Raw genomic sequence first — 12,483 nt, 5'->3', positions numbered from 1 at the left:
GATGAAGCTTTTCATTTTTATTTCCCACGTACATTGATATTCAACAGTGGAGGTGTGAAAGGAAATCTGATTTTAAAAAATCAATAGCCATTTATTGTGAGGAGTGATTGAAAAACCCTGTATTCTAATATTTAGCAACTTTTCCAGCCTCCTTTTAAAAGAGACAAATGATTATCGCTTCCACTCAGTACTCCTATAACATCAATCCTGATCAATTCCATTGGTATTGGCAAGGGGATAGATGGATATGGATTTCAGTAGGAAGCCCGCAGAGGCTAGCGGTACTATTTCCCATGGCGTACATACAGGATTCCCATTGCCAATCACTATTAATTTGTGCCCATTTATTGCAGAGCGTTACTTATTATAAACTATATCTCAGCCATAAAATAATTTGCATTTTAAAAAGCAGCCTAAATCCTTATTCCCTTGTGAGACCAGGCAAGCTCCTTTGCAAGCAGCTTCTGGACTCCTTGGGTAATAATCATGAGGCCAATCATAGTAATAGTTTTTCTGTCTTTCCATCCTTTGTGTCCTTCCTGCTCCCTGTGCCATGACTGAGAGCTCCCCATCTGATCATCCCTTTCAGGGTCACTAGCAACATCCCAAAGAAAAACTCCAGTCTGATCAACTTGTTTCCCTGGCTGTGGTCAGACTCATTCCCCCCAAGACCAAAGTGCCTCCTGGAGCTAGGGCAGGAGTCATGCCAGATACAAACTCTGGGATTTCCCCCTCATCCATCCCCACATGCAGTCTGACCACAGAGATGGCAGAGTCATGCTCACAGACCTGGAAAGAGGGTAAACAAACACTGCACGTGACTCAGAGCTGGCTTGACGTTGCTACCTTGGCAATTATCCCAGCAATTACAACACTGCACATGTCCCCTCCCCACTCTCTTCCTAACCATAGATTCAGGGCTGCTGCTGGTCTTATTGGGTGTTTGGCTGCTGCTGCTTCTCTCGTGTTGCATGGGCAACCGCAGAGACAGAGACAGACTACCAGAAAGCATTCCCTATTTTCGAGCAAAATTTATAACGTAGCCTAATTTATCTTCTTGGCTATGCTGGTGTAAATCTAAAGGAACTCCTTTGAGTTCAGATGAGCCAGATCCTACTCTGGGTTATGCTGGTGTAAATCTGGAGTAATCCTATTCATTTAAACCAAGCCAGATTTTGCCCTTGATTACACTGCTGTAAATCCAAAGTAAACCCACTGATTTAAATTAAGCCAGATTCTACTCTCAGTTATAGTGGTGTATATCTGGAATAACGTCACCGAGTTCAACAATGTGAGGCTGTTGTAACTGGAAACAGAATTTGACTCCAATCATTTCAAATGTTCTTCCATGGAGACATGGAGAAAGCAGATGATCTGTTTCATGGTGGAGTTTTGTGGGCTGAATCCCTTGACAGAAAGGACAGGCAATGGGTGCTGGCAGTTCATGTTTGTCCTGTTTACCTGATAGTTGCACTCCGGATCGAGGCAGTGGTAATGTTCCCGGTACTGGTACGCACAGTGTATGTGTCCGCAGTGCTGACTCCCAGAGAACCTGGAAACACAGGTGAGAGAAAGTTTTGAAACTGATGCTCTCCTAAGGTTGGTGACTGCAAATCAAGGTGCAAATGAAACAAGTTTGGCCTTCTTCCTGTGCTCCTGCAATGTAGTCTACACCTATCCTATCCGTCACCTCAGAGAGGACTGGGGAGACATGGGACTCCATGGAGACAAAGACTCCTATACCTGCCACCCAGGGAAAATGCAGTTCTTCCGTGGTACCAAGCAGAAGGAAAGAGGGTCCCCTTCCAGTCAGAAGTCCTTTTCTAATGAGGTTTTATATAATTACATCCCAAACAAGTATCACTGCTCAGCTCTTTGGAATTGACTTTATTGTCACCTGACCGGACCACTCCTGAGTCTGGTGAGCCACTTGCTGCTATTTCCAGGATGCAGTGATGCAAAGTCTTGACACAGACTCTTCCCAGCCGCTCTGAGACAAAACATCCATTGCAACCAGATAAATTTTCCCCCTCTGCCTGCCACTAAACATCCTTCCCCCACTGGCCCATTCCTGCCCAGCCTGCCAGGGACCAGAATCTAGGAGATCAGATCGAGGGAGCTCCAGTTGGAGCGATGAAGAAAGCACTACCAGCACTACCATTCTTGGGCAAAAGCCTGACACCAGAATCAGGTGCAAGAAAAAGCAGAGAGAAGGCCTGAGGGCTGCAAGAAAGGTTGCAGGTGGGTGTGTGGCTCTCTGCTCTTTTGGAGCAGAAAGACTAAAAGATTGCAAAGGCCACTTGTTGCAGCAGGAGAGAGATGGGGCATAAACTGTAATGTGCCATATTTGCATTTCAATTAAGCAGGGTGCCAGCAGCTGCTTTTCTGCTGCACCATAAACAAAGGTGATTTTTTTTCTTCTGCCTCACTGAGAGTCCAAGAGCAGCATACTCGAAATTAGAGTGTCTCAAGGCTGCACAATATGAGATAATAAACGGGGGTTACTTACATTTTTGGAGGGGGAGGGGAAGAGAAAGACACATGATTCTTCTTTTGAAGGCTCATCTCTAGAGGGCAAATCCTGCCTCCCCTGTCCCCACAGAGAGCTCAAGGAGAAGCAAATCTGGTGTTCTGAGTGTGTTTAACAACTCTGCTCAACTTTCTGGGGGACCCAAAACAGGGGCAGCAGCAATGCAAGCTTCCTCCAAGCACTGTGCTCCAGCTCCGGGAGGGGGCCTCCCCGGTGATAAAACAGATATATTAGCCCAGTCAAGCCTTGGCCTCTCTGCTGAAACTGCTAACACGAAGCAGGTGGCACTGGGTGGAGGTTTTGTGACACTTGCCCAGTGGAATGAGGCCTGCCAACTCGTAGCATAGAACAGTCATCACATAGCAACAGCTAATACTTAGGCAGGATCTGAACCTGTGACTTCACAGAAAGAGGCTGCTTAGCCCACTACCAGCACTAAGCCCATGCTCTCCATTCACACCTCCTGTGACTCAAACATGGCTGGTCACTTTGGAGTTTCTTTTCGGGCATGAGAAAAGAGCCGGTCCTAGCCAAAGCTCTGAAGTCACAATGCCAGGCTAGCCTTCTGCAATCACAGAATTCTAGAAATGCCAAGCAGGAAGGGACCTTGAGAAGTCATCAAGTCCAGCTGCTTTCATGAGACAGAACTAAGCAAACCTAGACCATCCCTAACAGGTGTTTCTCTAAGCTGTTCTTAACAACTTCCAGTGAGGGGGATTCCAAAGCCTCCCTTGGAAGCCTAGTCCAGAGCTTAGCTAGTCTTATAATTAGAGAGTTTTCCCCAGTATCTAATCTAAATTGCCCTGGCTGCTGATTAACCCTCTTACTTCTTGTCCTACCCTGCACTGGACACAGAGAACAATTGAACACCTCTTTAAAAGAGCCCTTAACATTTTGAAGATTATTATCAGGTCCCCCCTCAGTCTTCCTTCCTCAAGGCTGGATATGCCTTGTTTGGTTGGTTTTTTAACCCTTCCACACACAGGTCAGGTTCTCTAAACCTTTTCTCATTTTTGATGCTCTTTCCTGGACTCTCTCCAATTTATCCACATTTTTTCTAGAGTGTGGCATGAACAACTGGACACAACTGAGACCTCCCTGGTGCCAAGTAGAGTGGAACAATTCCCTTCCATGTCTTACATACAACACTCCTGGTCATGCATCTCAGAATGCTCTTCACCTTTTTTGCAACTACGCCACATCATTGACTCATCACTATGATCCCCCAGGTCTCTTCCAGCAATACTAATGCCTAGCCAGTCATTCCTTAATCTGTAGGTGTACATTTCATTTTTCCTTCGTGATACTTCCGATAATCTGGAACCTTTGGGACCTAGGTGGTGCCGGATTATCGGCTATGCCAGACTATCAGGAGGTACTATAAACTGGTTTTATATATATACTGTATACAGTATAACTGTATATAAAGTGTTTTTATCCCTTTTTACTGTACATACTGTATACAGTATACTGTAATGTTTTAGTTTTTTTAACCCTTTTTTACCCTTTTCGCTTGGTTCAGCTGATGCCGCTGCTGTTTTGTGACTTGTTTTTTGCCAAAGCTCACTCACTAGGCTCTTGCCATTTTGATGCCGAACTATCGGGAGTGCTGTACAATTGGATGCCAGACTATTGGAGTTTTACTGTACTTTGCATGCATCTTTACTGAAGTTCAACGGACTCTTCCAGGGAGCCCTGGGCAATGGCCCCAGGAGGGAAACTTGCCACATGATGTGACAGGTAGGTAGGTAGGTAGGTAGGTAGGTAGAAAGAAAAAGAAAGAAAGAAAGAAAGAAAGAAAGAAAGAAAGAAAGAAAGAAAGAAAGAAAGAAAGAAAGAAAGAAAGAAAGAAAGAAAGAAAGAAAGAAAGAAAGAAAGAAAGAAAGAGTACGTCTAGACTGTGAGGATCTATTGGAAAAAGATATGCAAAATGTACTCTGCATTTTGTATATCTTTTTCCAATACTTTTGTCAGAAGACGCTTTTCTGAAATTTGGCCCATCTAGACTGGGCCAAATTTCGAAAGCCCCCCCCCCAAAAAACAAAAACAAAAAAAAAAGCGGAAGAGCATATGTGTTCCCTGGATGCAGCAGAGTTTTTTTCAAGACAATGAATTTTACTGAGCATATTGTGGAGGAACTTGGAAGAGCTGGGGAGGTTGAAAGGGATAAAGCAGCAGAGGGAAGGGGACTCAGGAAACATTCAAAGATAAATTACCATCTGCTCCAGGGTTCTCCATGTCACCCAGCACTAAAAACACTAGGACTGAACATATGAAATGGCATGAGAGAGAAGCAAGAAAAGGCAGAAAGGCCTCAAGGGTAAAACCAAGGGGTAGGTGGGTGGAGGAGGAAAGGGTGCAGGAGGGGTGATAAGGAGATGGGACAGGAGGGGGGATTAAAGAACCAAAAGTTTTGAACTGCCGGACCACACAGCAAAGCTGAGCTGGAGGATGAAAGGGAGTTGGGCAAAGAGTGGCAATAAATAAGGCATTTCTGAAGTGCATAAGGAAGAGGCGGTCAATTGTGGAGACAGCAGGGCCTTCAGGAGATGGAAAGGGGACTTAATTGACAGAGAAGATAGACACTGCTAAAAAATTAAATGGCTTCTTTGCCTCAGCACTCACAAAGGGAGATGAGGACAGATGCCAGAAGCAGACATGCCTCTCCCAGGGGACAGAGAAGAAATACTGCAGGAAATCAGGATCACGCCAGAGCAGGTGACTGGGAATGTGGAACAAACCTTAGCAGCAGCGGAGAAACAAACTAGAAGGCAATGATGCTCGGCTGTCCAAACAGAGGTGTGGAACAGGAAGGAGAAGAAATGAGGCTAACCCTATTTAAAGGACTTGCCAGACTAGACTGGAAAGCTGACAGAAGGTTTGGCCACCTTGTCATTACACATGAACTGCTGCAACCAATCTGCCCATAGGTCCATCCAGTCCAGAGTCCTGGCTCTGACAGTGGCTAGAACCAGCAACTCCAGAGGAAGGTGTAGGAAACACCATACTTATGGGATACCCTCTCATGGGGAACATTTCCTCCCAACCCTGCTGAAGAGATGAGGAAGGGAGAAAAATGGAGGATAAGGAGTGAGATGCAAGGCTGGAAAAGCAGATCTGCACAGCAGGGCAGAGAGCAGGTTAAAAGGGAACATCTTAGATATATGCACTTCACAAGTGAAGAGAGCTGCCTGTGAGCCTATTTAAGCAACCACCAGGGATGCTGACTAAAGCTAAGGAAGGAGCCAGGCACTAAAGGAATCCCATCTATGGCACGAGTTACTACAGGCAGTAACAGGAGGAAGTCACAGGCTCAGTTTTAAGAGAAGGAGCCAAACAAGTGCTGTAGTAATATTGGGGAGGGCACTTCAAACTCCTGGCCTCCTTCCACCCTGGAGTTTATTGTGGTCTCACTTCTGATACTGCTCCAGAAGTGTGTTTGTGTGCATAGGGAGATGTGAGAGATAGGGGGAGGGGCTGGGGAGAGTGGGGGAGGAGAAGGAAGACAGGGAGAGTATGTGGGAAACTCATTGGATATGTGGGCTTTTTCGGGGGATGGTCAAGGCAAGGCACTCTGAGGCTTGGGATCAGGGCCGGCCCATAACATTTTTGCACCTGAGACGGGGAGCTCCAATGATGCTCCCAAGTCCCCTTGCTTGGGCCAAAACTTTGAAAGGTCTCAATTCTGCCTTCTACCTGTTCTACTCCTCTCATGGCACTGCTCTGCCATCTTTGTGCATCTAGAGCAGAGAGAATACATATGTACCAGCAGCAGACACAATTTTCTACACTCTGGGTCATAGTGGCACCTCCCCCTGACCCCCCACAGTCTGGCCACCTCAGTTCACCTCATGGTAAGGCCAACCCCGCTTGGGGTCCCTGTTTCCTGGAATGAGCGCTAAGTGAAAAAACAGGTAGAATTCTCACTATGTTTCAATATTAAAAGTTTAGGCTCCTAAAGGGTTATGTTCACCCTCTGCTTTTTATGACACTTGCAACAGTTCAAAACTATTATTTTTTAATGCACAGCATCTGTTTAGTTTTTTAACACGGGAAAGCAAAGACACCACACACTAACTTACACGCACACTCATGAACACGTGCACATACCTGCTAACATATGCCCACTCGGGGCACTGACAACGTCCACCGGCCCTTGGGCAATGTGTGTGGGGGGCTGACTCCATGCCCCCAGAAGGGGTGTGGCCTTGGAGAGGAGGGGCAGGGCCGGGGGGCCGCTCACAGCACTGACTGGACCATGGTGCTGGAACCCTCCGGTTCTCAGAGGCATGTGCAGCATGCTGCATGGTGCCCTGGTGGCAATTTAAAGGTCTGGTTGTTAGGGCCATGTGGAACATGCTGCGTGGTGCGCGAGTGGAGATTTAAAGGTCCTGAGGCACCTGTCCCATTTGCCCCCTCCCACTGGCAAGCCTGTACCCACTCAATTTCTGCTAATATACAACACACAAACATCCACATACAATTCTATCCACACTTATGTGCAAATACTCATATGCACCCACATGCACTTGCAGTCACAATTCCATACACACCTACCTGCAAACAGATGCACTTTACACACACAAACACATGTGCACCCACGTTCTTTCCCCCACTTTATTTCATTCCCTTGTTTTGTCAACGGGAGCCAATCCCAGGTCTGGCAGGAGTTAGCAAGAAACACGGAGATAAATAAATACTAATAAAATAATAAAGACGTTAGTGTGCTTAGCAAGTGTTTACAGACTTATTACCCTGTAACGATGATGTGAGAGGAGGAGGGAAACCCCCCACCTCAATTACCAGGCAGGGGGATGCCCACAGAAATATTTAAGCAAGAGCTGCCAGAAGCACCATCTGCTCAGGCATGAATGAATGAATGATTAAAGAAAAGAGAAAAAGAAAAAAGAAAAAAAAAAGAGACCACTGGAAAAATATTATAAATATAAAGGTAGAAATAGACCAGCCCAGCCCAAACTAGCTAAGTAAGTGGTTTTATTTTGTTGTGCGAGACAATGGATTATCCCTGGGCAGCTTTTGGCAATGGCTTTGGCAAACTCATTAAGCTAATTGCGCAGCAAAGACACACTGCCTCCCTCCCCCTGCTTATTTTAAAGCTTTAAACAGTTTTTAACACTGTGTGTAAATTAAAGGGAAGTGGCCAGGCTGCCAAAGGGCAGTTGGTGGAGCTTTTTGTGCAGGAAGTGGTGTCCCAGTGGTGTTCATAATCCTCCTTGGGTGAATTGTCTGAGGCTGGGAGGAAAAGGAATGAGGAGGGGATGGCGTTTAAAAGGGTCCTATGCTTGTGAGAGAAGCTGGAGAGAAGGGGGAAATGCTCCTCTCCACTGTACACTGCTTCCCATGGAGGGTGGCCGAGAGGAGCTCTGTTTCCAGCTTCTAACTGACCCCTCAACACTCCACGGCCGGCAGCAACAGAGGCTGGAGGTTTGGTGACCAGGGAAGGAGCCAGTTTCAGCTCTCCTCAGCGTGCTGATAAAGCAGTCCTTGCTCTCTCTGCCTGCAGCCAGGCAAAGCTAGGCCTAAAACCCTCACCTAGTCCCGGGTTCTCTAAAGCAGCCATCTCAGCCAGGGGCATTGCTGCTGGGGGACTGTGAGGACTGGCCTCTTTCTCTCTTCCCATCTCACCTTCCCTGCTGCCCCTCTCACTCTTACACCAGGGGCTAAGGCAATGGAGGTCAGGGATCACACCTCCCTTCTTCTCCCACAGCTTGGGAGCAGGGATCCCTCACAGCTCCCCCTCCTCCTCGGCTCCAGGGAGCACTCCCCATTCCTATTTAACCCCGCCCATGGCCCACCCTAGGCAGGCTCAAGACCCTGGCACTGACAGGAGCAAGCTTTTTGCTTTAATTTCCTGAGATGAGGTTGGTTTGGCTGCTTGCCCTGAAGGGTGTCAATTCTTGTGCCATCAGATCTGGCTCCCTGGCAGCAGAGACGGAGGGGAGGAGTCATCAGGTTTGGTCAGGGGCTGATGGCATTGCCTAGGGCCAAGGAAAGCTCAGGCAAGGTACTATGGAACCATTTCTTCCTTTTCCTCCAGCTCTGCCAATGTCATTCACTTCTGATCTGCACCAGTCCCCTCCGCTATTCCAACCCTGGGTCTCTCCCCCCACCCTGCTCTCCTAATGCCCCTCACTCCTGGCCGGCAGCCCCCTTGCTGTTCGAGCCTGTAGCCCGTGCACAGCACTGGCACACTGCTCCATTCTACCCCCTTGTCCACGCTGAGCTTCTCCTGTGAATGCCCTGCCAAGCCGTCTGCACTGTGATTTTTATTACAGCAGCTATGGCTGACACTGAGCCCTCCCTAAGATCATCTCCCCTATGACCCCATTTGAACTCAGAAGTGGGTCCCCAGAGGAGAACTGCTTGGTATGACCCACTCCAGCACTGAGATGCCAGATACTGAACGGGGTATGGGAGACAGGCCGGAGACCATACCAAGGGGCCAGCCAGGTGACAAGGCCCTGGTTTAAAGCTCAAACCTTTCCACTCTCTCTGTGGCAGGGGTGGGGAACCTTTTTTGTGCACTCCAGCCCCACAGGGGGACGGTGCAGGAGGCAGGGCTGGAGCACCAGCTCAGACTCCCCGGTGCTAGGGGGGGATCCCTGAGCCGCGGAGGCTGGGCCTTAGGTTCCCCACCTCTGCTCTATGGAGTTAGCTAAAGGATGTGAGGAGAAGAGAGCTTGGTTTGATCTTAGCTCCCTGCATATCCCCCTGGCTAGTACTGTCCGGGGGTGGGAGTGGGGGACAGAGTCGGTGTGGATGTCAGAGGGAAATGGAAGACTCAGCGTCCAAGACTGGTTTATACATTTCACCCAGACAGACAGACGAGACCTCCCCCCCATCTCATGCCCCCTTCCACCCAGCCTCCTCCCCAAGAAAGCCAAGGGATTTGCCTACCTGGCAATATATTTCTGGTAAATATTTACATCTTCGGTGACAGCTGGTTTGTCAGTGGGTAATCCGTTCCTAATGAGAAACACACAGGGCAGAGCTGGTTAGCAGGCAGTGTCAGGGCATGGTCCAAGCTCCTTGTCTCTCATGCAGCACTGAGTGTGCCAAGGCAGAATGCTCTGGGAACAGCAAGCAGCAGAGATGTATGCCTGTGTAACTCCCTCTCACCCCCACCCGGGTGCCTGCTCTTTCTAGGGGGCTGCTGCTAACGTATCCCACCTACCTCCCTTCCTGCAAGTCTCCGCTCCCCAGGGCTCCATCTTGTTTGCTGAAGGGGCTGAGAAGCCCTACCCTTAAATTATGCTCTCGCAATCATTGCATAGTCACCACTGGCTCTGTCTACACACAGCAAGTGGCCAAGTCAAAATGCGAACCGCCCCCGCTCTGTGAAAACAACGCTCCAGTTTGTAACGCTGGGGAGCTCCAATTGCAGAATGGCGGGAGAGCACACAGCTGATCAGGGCACCACAAGTGCCGGTTTGCACTACAGAACAGAACCACACTGCGACATTTACCACAGGGCCCCCACAACATGGCTGCACCACAGATGGAGCTTTCCCTGCATTCCCCAAACTTCCTGCCAGCAGCCCTGCCTCTTGGGCGTGGGGCACCTGAACATGGACCCACCAGTCCAGCTGCAGATGTAGCTTTGTAATTCAAAATCGAACCCAAACTGCAGTCAGGCATCACGTTCCTCTGGACATGCCTCTCTTTCTTAAAACGGGGCCAGAAAGCACGTCATGGTGGCAGTGCCGGCAAGAGCCATTCTTGTGCCCCAGGCAGTGGGTGCGTGGCGCATGCGTGGCCCCCGCCCCCGAGCGCATGGCACCCCTTACAGCTGCAATCAGGCGCCCCCCATAGGTTGGCGCCCCGGCTAACCCCCCCTTAACCTGGCCCTCCATGGTGGATGTTCTCCAGCAACGGAGAGGTGTTGTCACACAGCAGCCCCAGCCTCCTAAATCATGGCTGCTGCGCTTACAGCATTCGCTGATGAGAGAATGGGCTGCAACTGAGCTTCCTCCTGTATCCTTGGGCACCTGACGAATGCATGGCGGGCCACACCTTGGTTAAACCAGGACACCTATAACGTGCACATTGGTCATTTGAAGTCAGTACCTAAGTTTTGCCCCGGTTAACAGCATTAGGGGTTAGAAAGTTCGCACCCTTAGCTTGCAGCATGTGTATGCGAGGGCGTGGTTCCCACAAGGTTTTGGCCCTGGAGGGGACTCTGAATGGAAGGCCAGGTCCCAACTCACGGAATTAGCACCATCCTCACTCGCACAGTTAAAAGTCTGCCTCCTGCACCACACACAGCTCCCTGGGACACTGCTCCGGATGTCTCGCAGCCATCTTTCAGATCCCCACAAGGACAGTAGAGTGCGGGAGGGACCCCCTGAGCTGGGAAATGCAGCGCAGTCCCCTGCTGGGGTTGTGGGCAAGAGGGGCTGCATTAGCATCCCAGAGAGACAGAGACAGAGCATGCCATGATTGGGAATGCATATCAGCGTCCCACCCACATGGCAGGGCTGCGTTGGGCAAAGCAAGGATGCGGGTGCACATCATGTCCAGGCTACACACAGGTGAGGTCAGCTAATGGGCGAGGGAGAATCCTGATATTTGTTATTGGCCTGTGTCCAGTTCAGGTGCCACATGTGTAAAGACCACAGGACAGAGAGTAGATTCTGGTGGAAGTGGGTTCCATAGGGACCATACCTAGTGGGCACTAGCTAGAGCCCAGAAAAAGGAGGAATCACAGCCCCATGGGAACACCACCCTGAGCTACAAAGGATAAAACACACCAGCAGGCGCCTGTGTGTGTGACAAGAAGAAGTCAGGAAGAACCCTCAGTCCAAACCCCATTGCCAGCTGCACCCCCACCAGCATTTCTCACTTCCTCCGGCCCCAGGGAGTCCTGTGGCTAGAGAAGGGAATCACTGAGCCACTGTGAAGCCCACCTGCCATGGAACCGAAAGGGCGAGAGGCCGAGAGAAAGGAAATAAAACGGGGATCCTGATGAGAAGCAAAAGCAAAAGCAAAGCAAGGCTGGGTGAGCAGCCCCCGGTACAGCTCCAGAATTCCCAACACACATGGGGCTGGGACCGGAGACACCCAAGGGGCATTCGGGTGTCCTTGAGACTCTTGATTGGCTTCCTCTGTCAAGGAGCCACAGACCCGGGGACTGAGCACATATACATATTTATAATCCAGCGTTCATAACAACAGCAGCCCCCGCCCGCTGTCTGGAGCAAGAGACACCGATGAACCCAGGAGTGAGCGAGCGAGCGCTCAGAAAGGAGGCATTTACAATGGGCTATGGCACAGCTGGGAGCCTAGCACACAGTGGGAGCCATAGACTCCACAGCACAGCCAGCAGAGTGGATAACGCTGCCATCGAACTACAGACGTGCCACACAGCAGACAGGATATTTTGGGGTGGTTAAAGGGCTCCCCAGACTGAGGGCAGGTGAATTTAGCTACAACTGATAATAAACCTTTGCCCTTTTCCAGACACTTTTAACCATCGGAGCTCAAAGCTGTCTGCAGACAGTAATGTATTAATCTGTGCCACGCAGGCGGTAGATATCCTTACCTCTACCTTACAGGGCGTGGCATTTGGGTGGACTCAATGGAATCTCTCAGCCGACGACATGGGGCATGCGGGTGCTGGCCCTGATACAAACACCCAATGGGGACTCCTGGCTGACATAAAACAGACCAATGCACTGAACAAGCAGTACAGCCATACGGGCACACATCAGAAAGTCCCAACTGAGTTCCACAAGCCAACGCCGTGGGTTGTGCTTAAACCAGAACCAGTGGAAAGGCAGGAGGACCGGAAAGCAGGAGTCTCTCCTCTTATCAGGGGCTGCTCTCACAGGGGTCTCTGCGGTGAATATGTGGGAGCAACCCAGGCAGCCACAATAACAGGTGACAATAACTCACTCACACCAAAAAATTTTCATGCCTCAATAAGGCACCAA

At 49.6% G+C, this 12,483-nt stretch overlaps 1 protein-coding gene across 9 annotated transcripts in view; it reads right to left on the bottom strand.

Moving 5' to 3' along the window:
• The window catches only part of CASZ1 (castor zinc finger 1), a 272,945-nt gene that overhangs the window by 40,681 nt on the left and 219,781 nt on the right, over positions 1-12,483 (bottom strand). For 8 of the 9 annotated variants that reach the window (XM_075906425.1, XM_075906429.1, XM_075906426.1 and 5 more), the window contains 2 exons: positions 9,449-9,517; positions 1,462-1,552 (listed from right to left, as the gene is read on the bottom strand). In XM_075906425.1, coding sequence (XP_075762540.1) covers positions 1,462-1,552; positions 9,449-9,517 — 160 coding nt within the window. The remainder of the gene's footprint in view (positions 1-1,461; positions 1,553-9,448; positions 9,518-12,483) is intronic. The other variant, XM_075906428.1, reaches the window with a different exon arrangement.

The sequence above is a fragment of the Pelodiscus sinensis genome, chromosome 23 (genome assembly GCF_049634645.1).
Source record: "Pelodiscus sinensis isolate JC-2024 chromosome 23, ASM4963464v1, whole genome shotgun sequence".
NCBI classification, from domain to species: Eukaryota; Metazoa; Chordata; order Testudines; family Trionychidae; genus Pelodiscus; species Pelodiscus sinensis.
The sequence above is the reverse complement of the archived record's forward strand: the minus strand, read 5'-3'. Positions and strand labels throughout refer to the sequence as shown.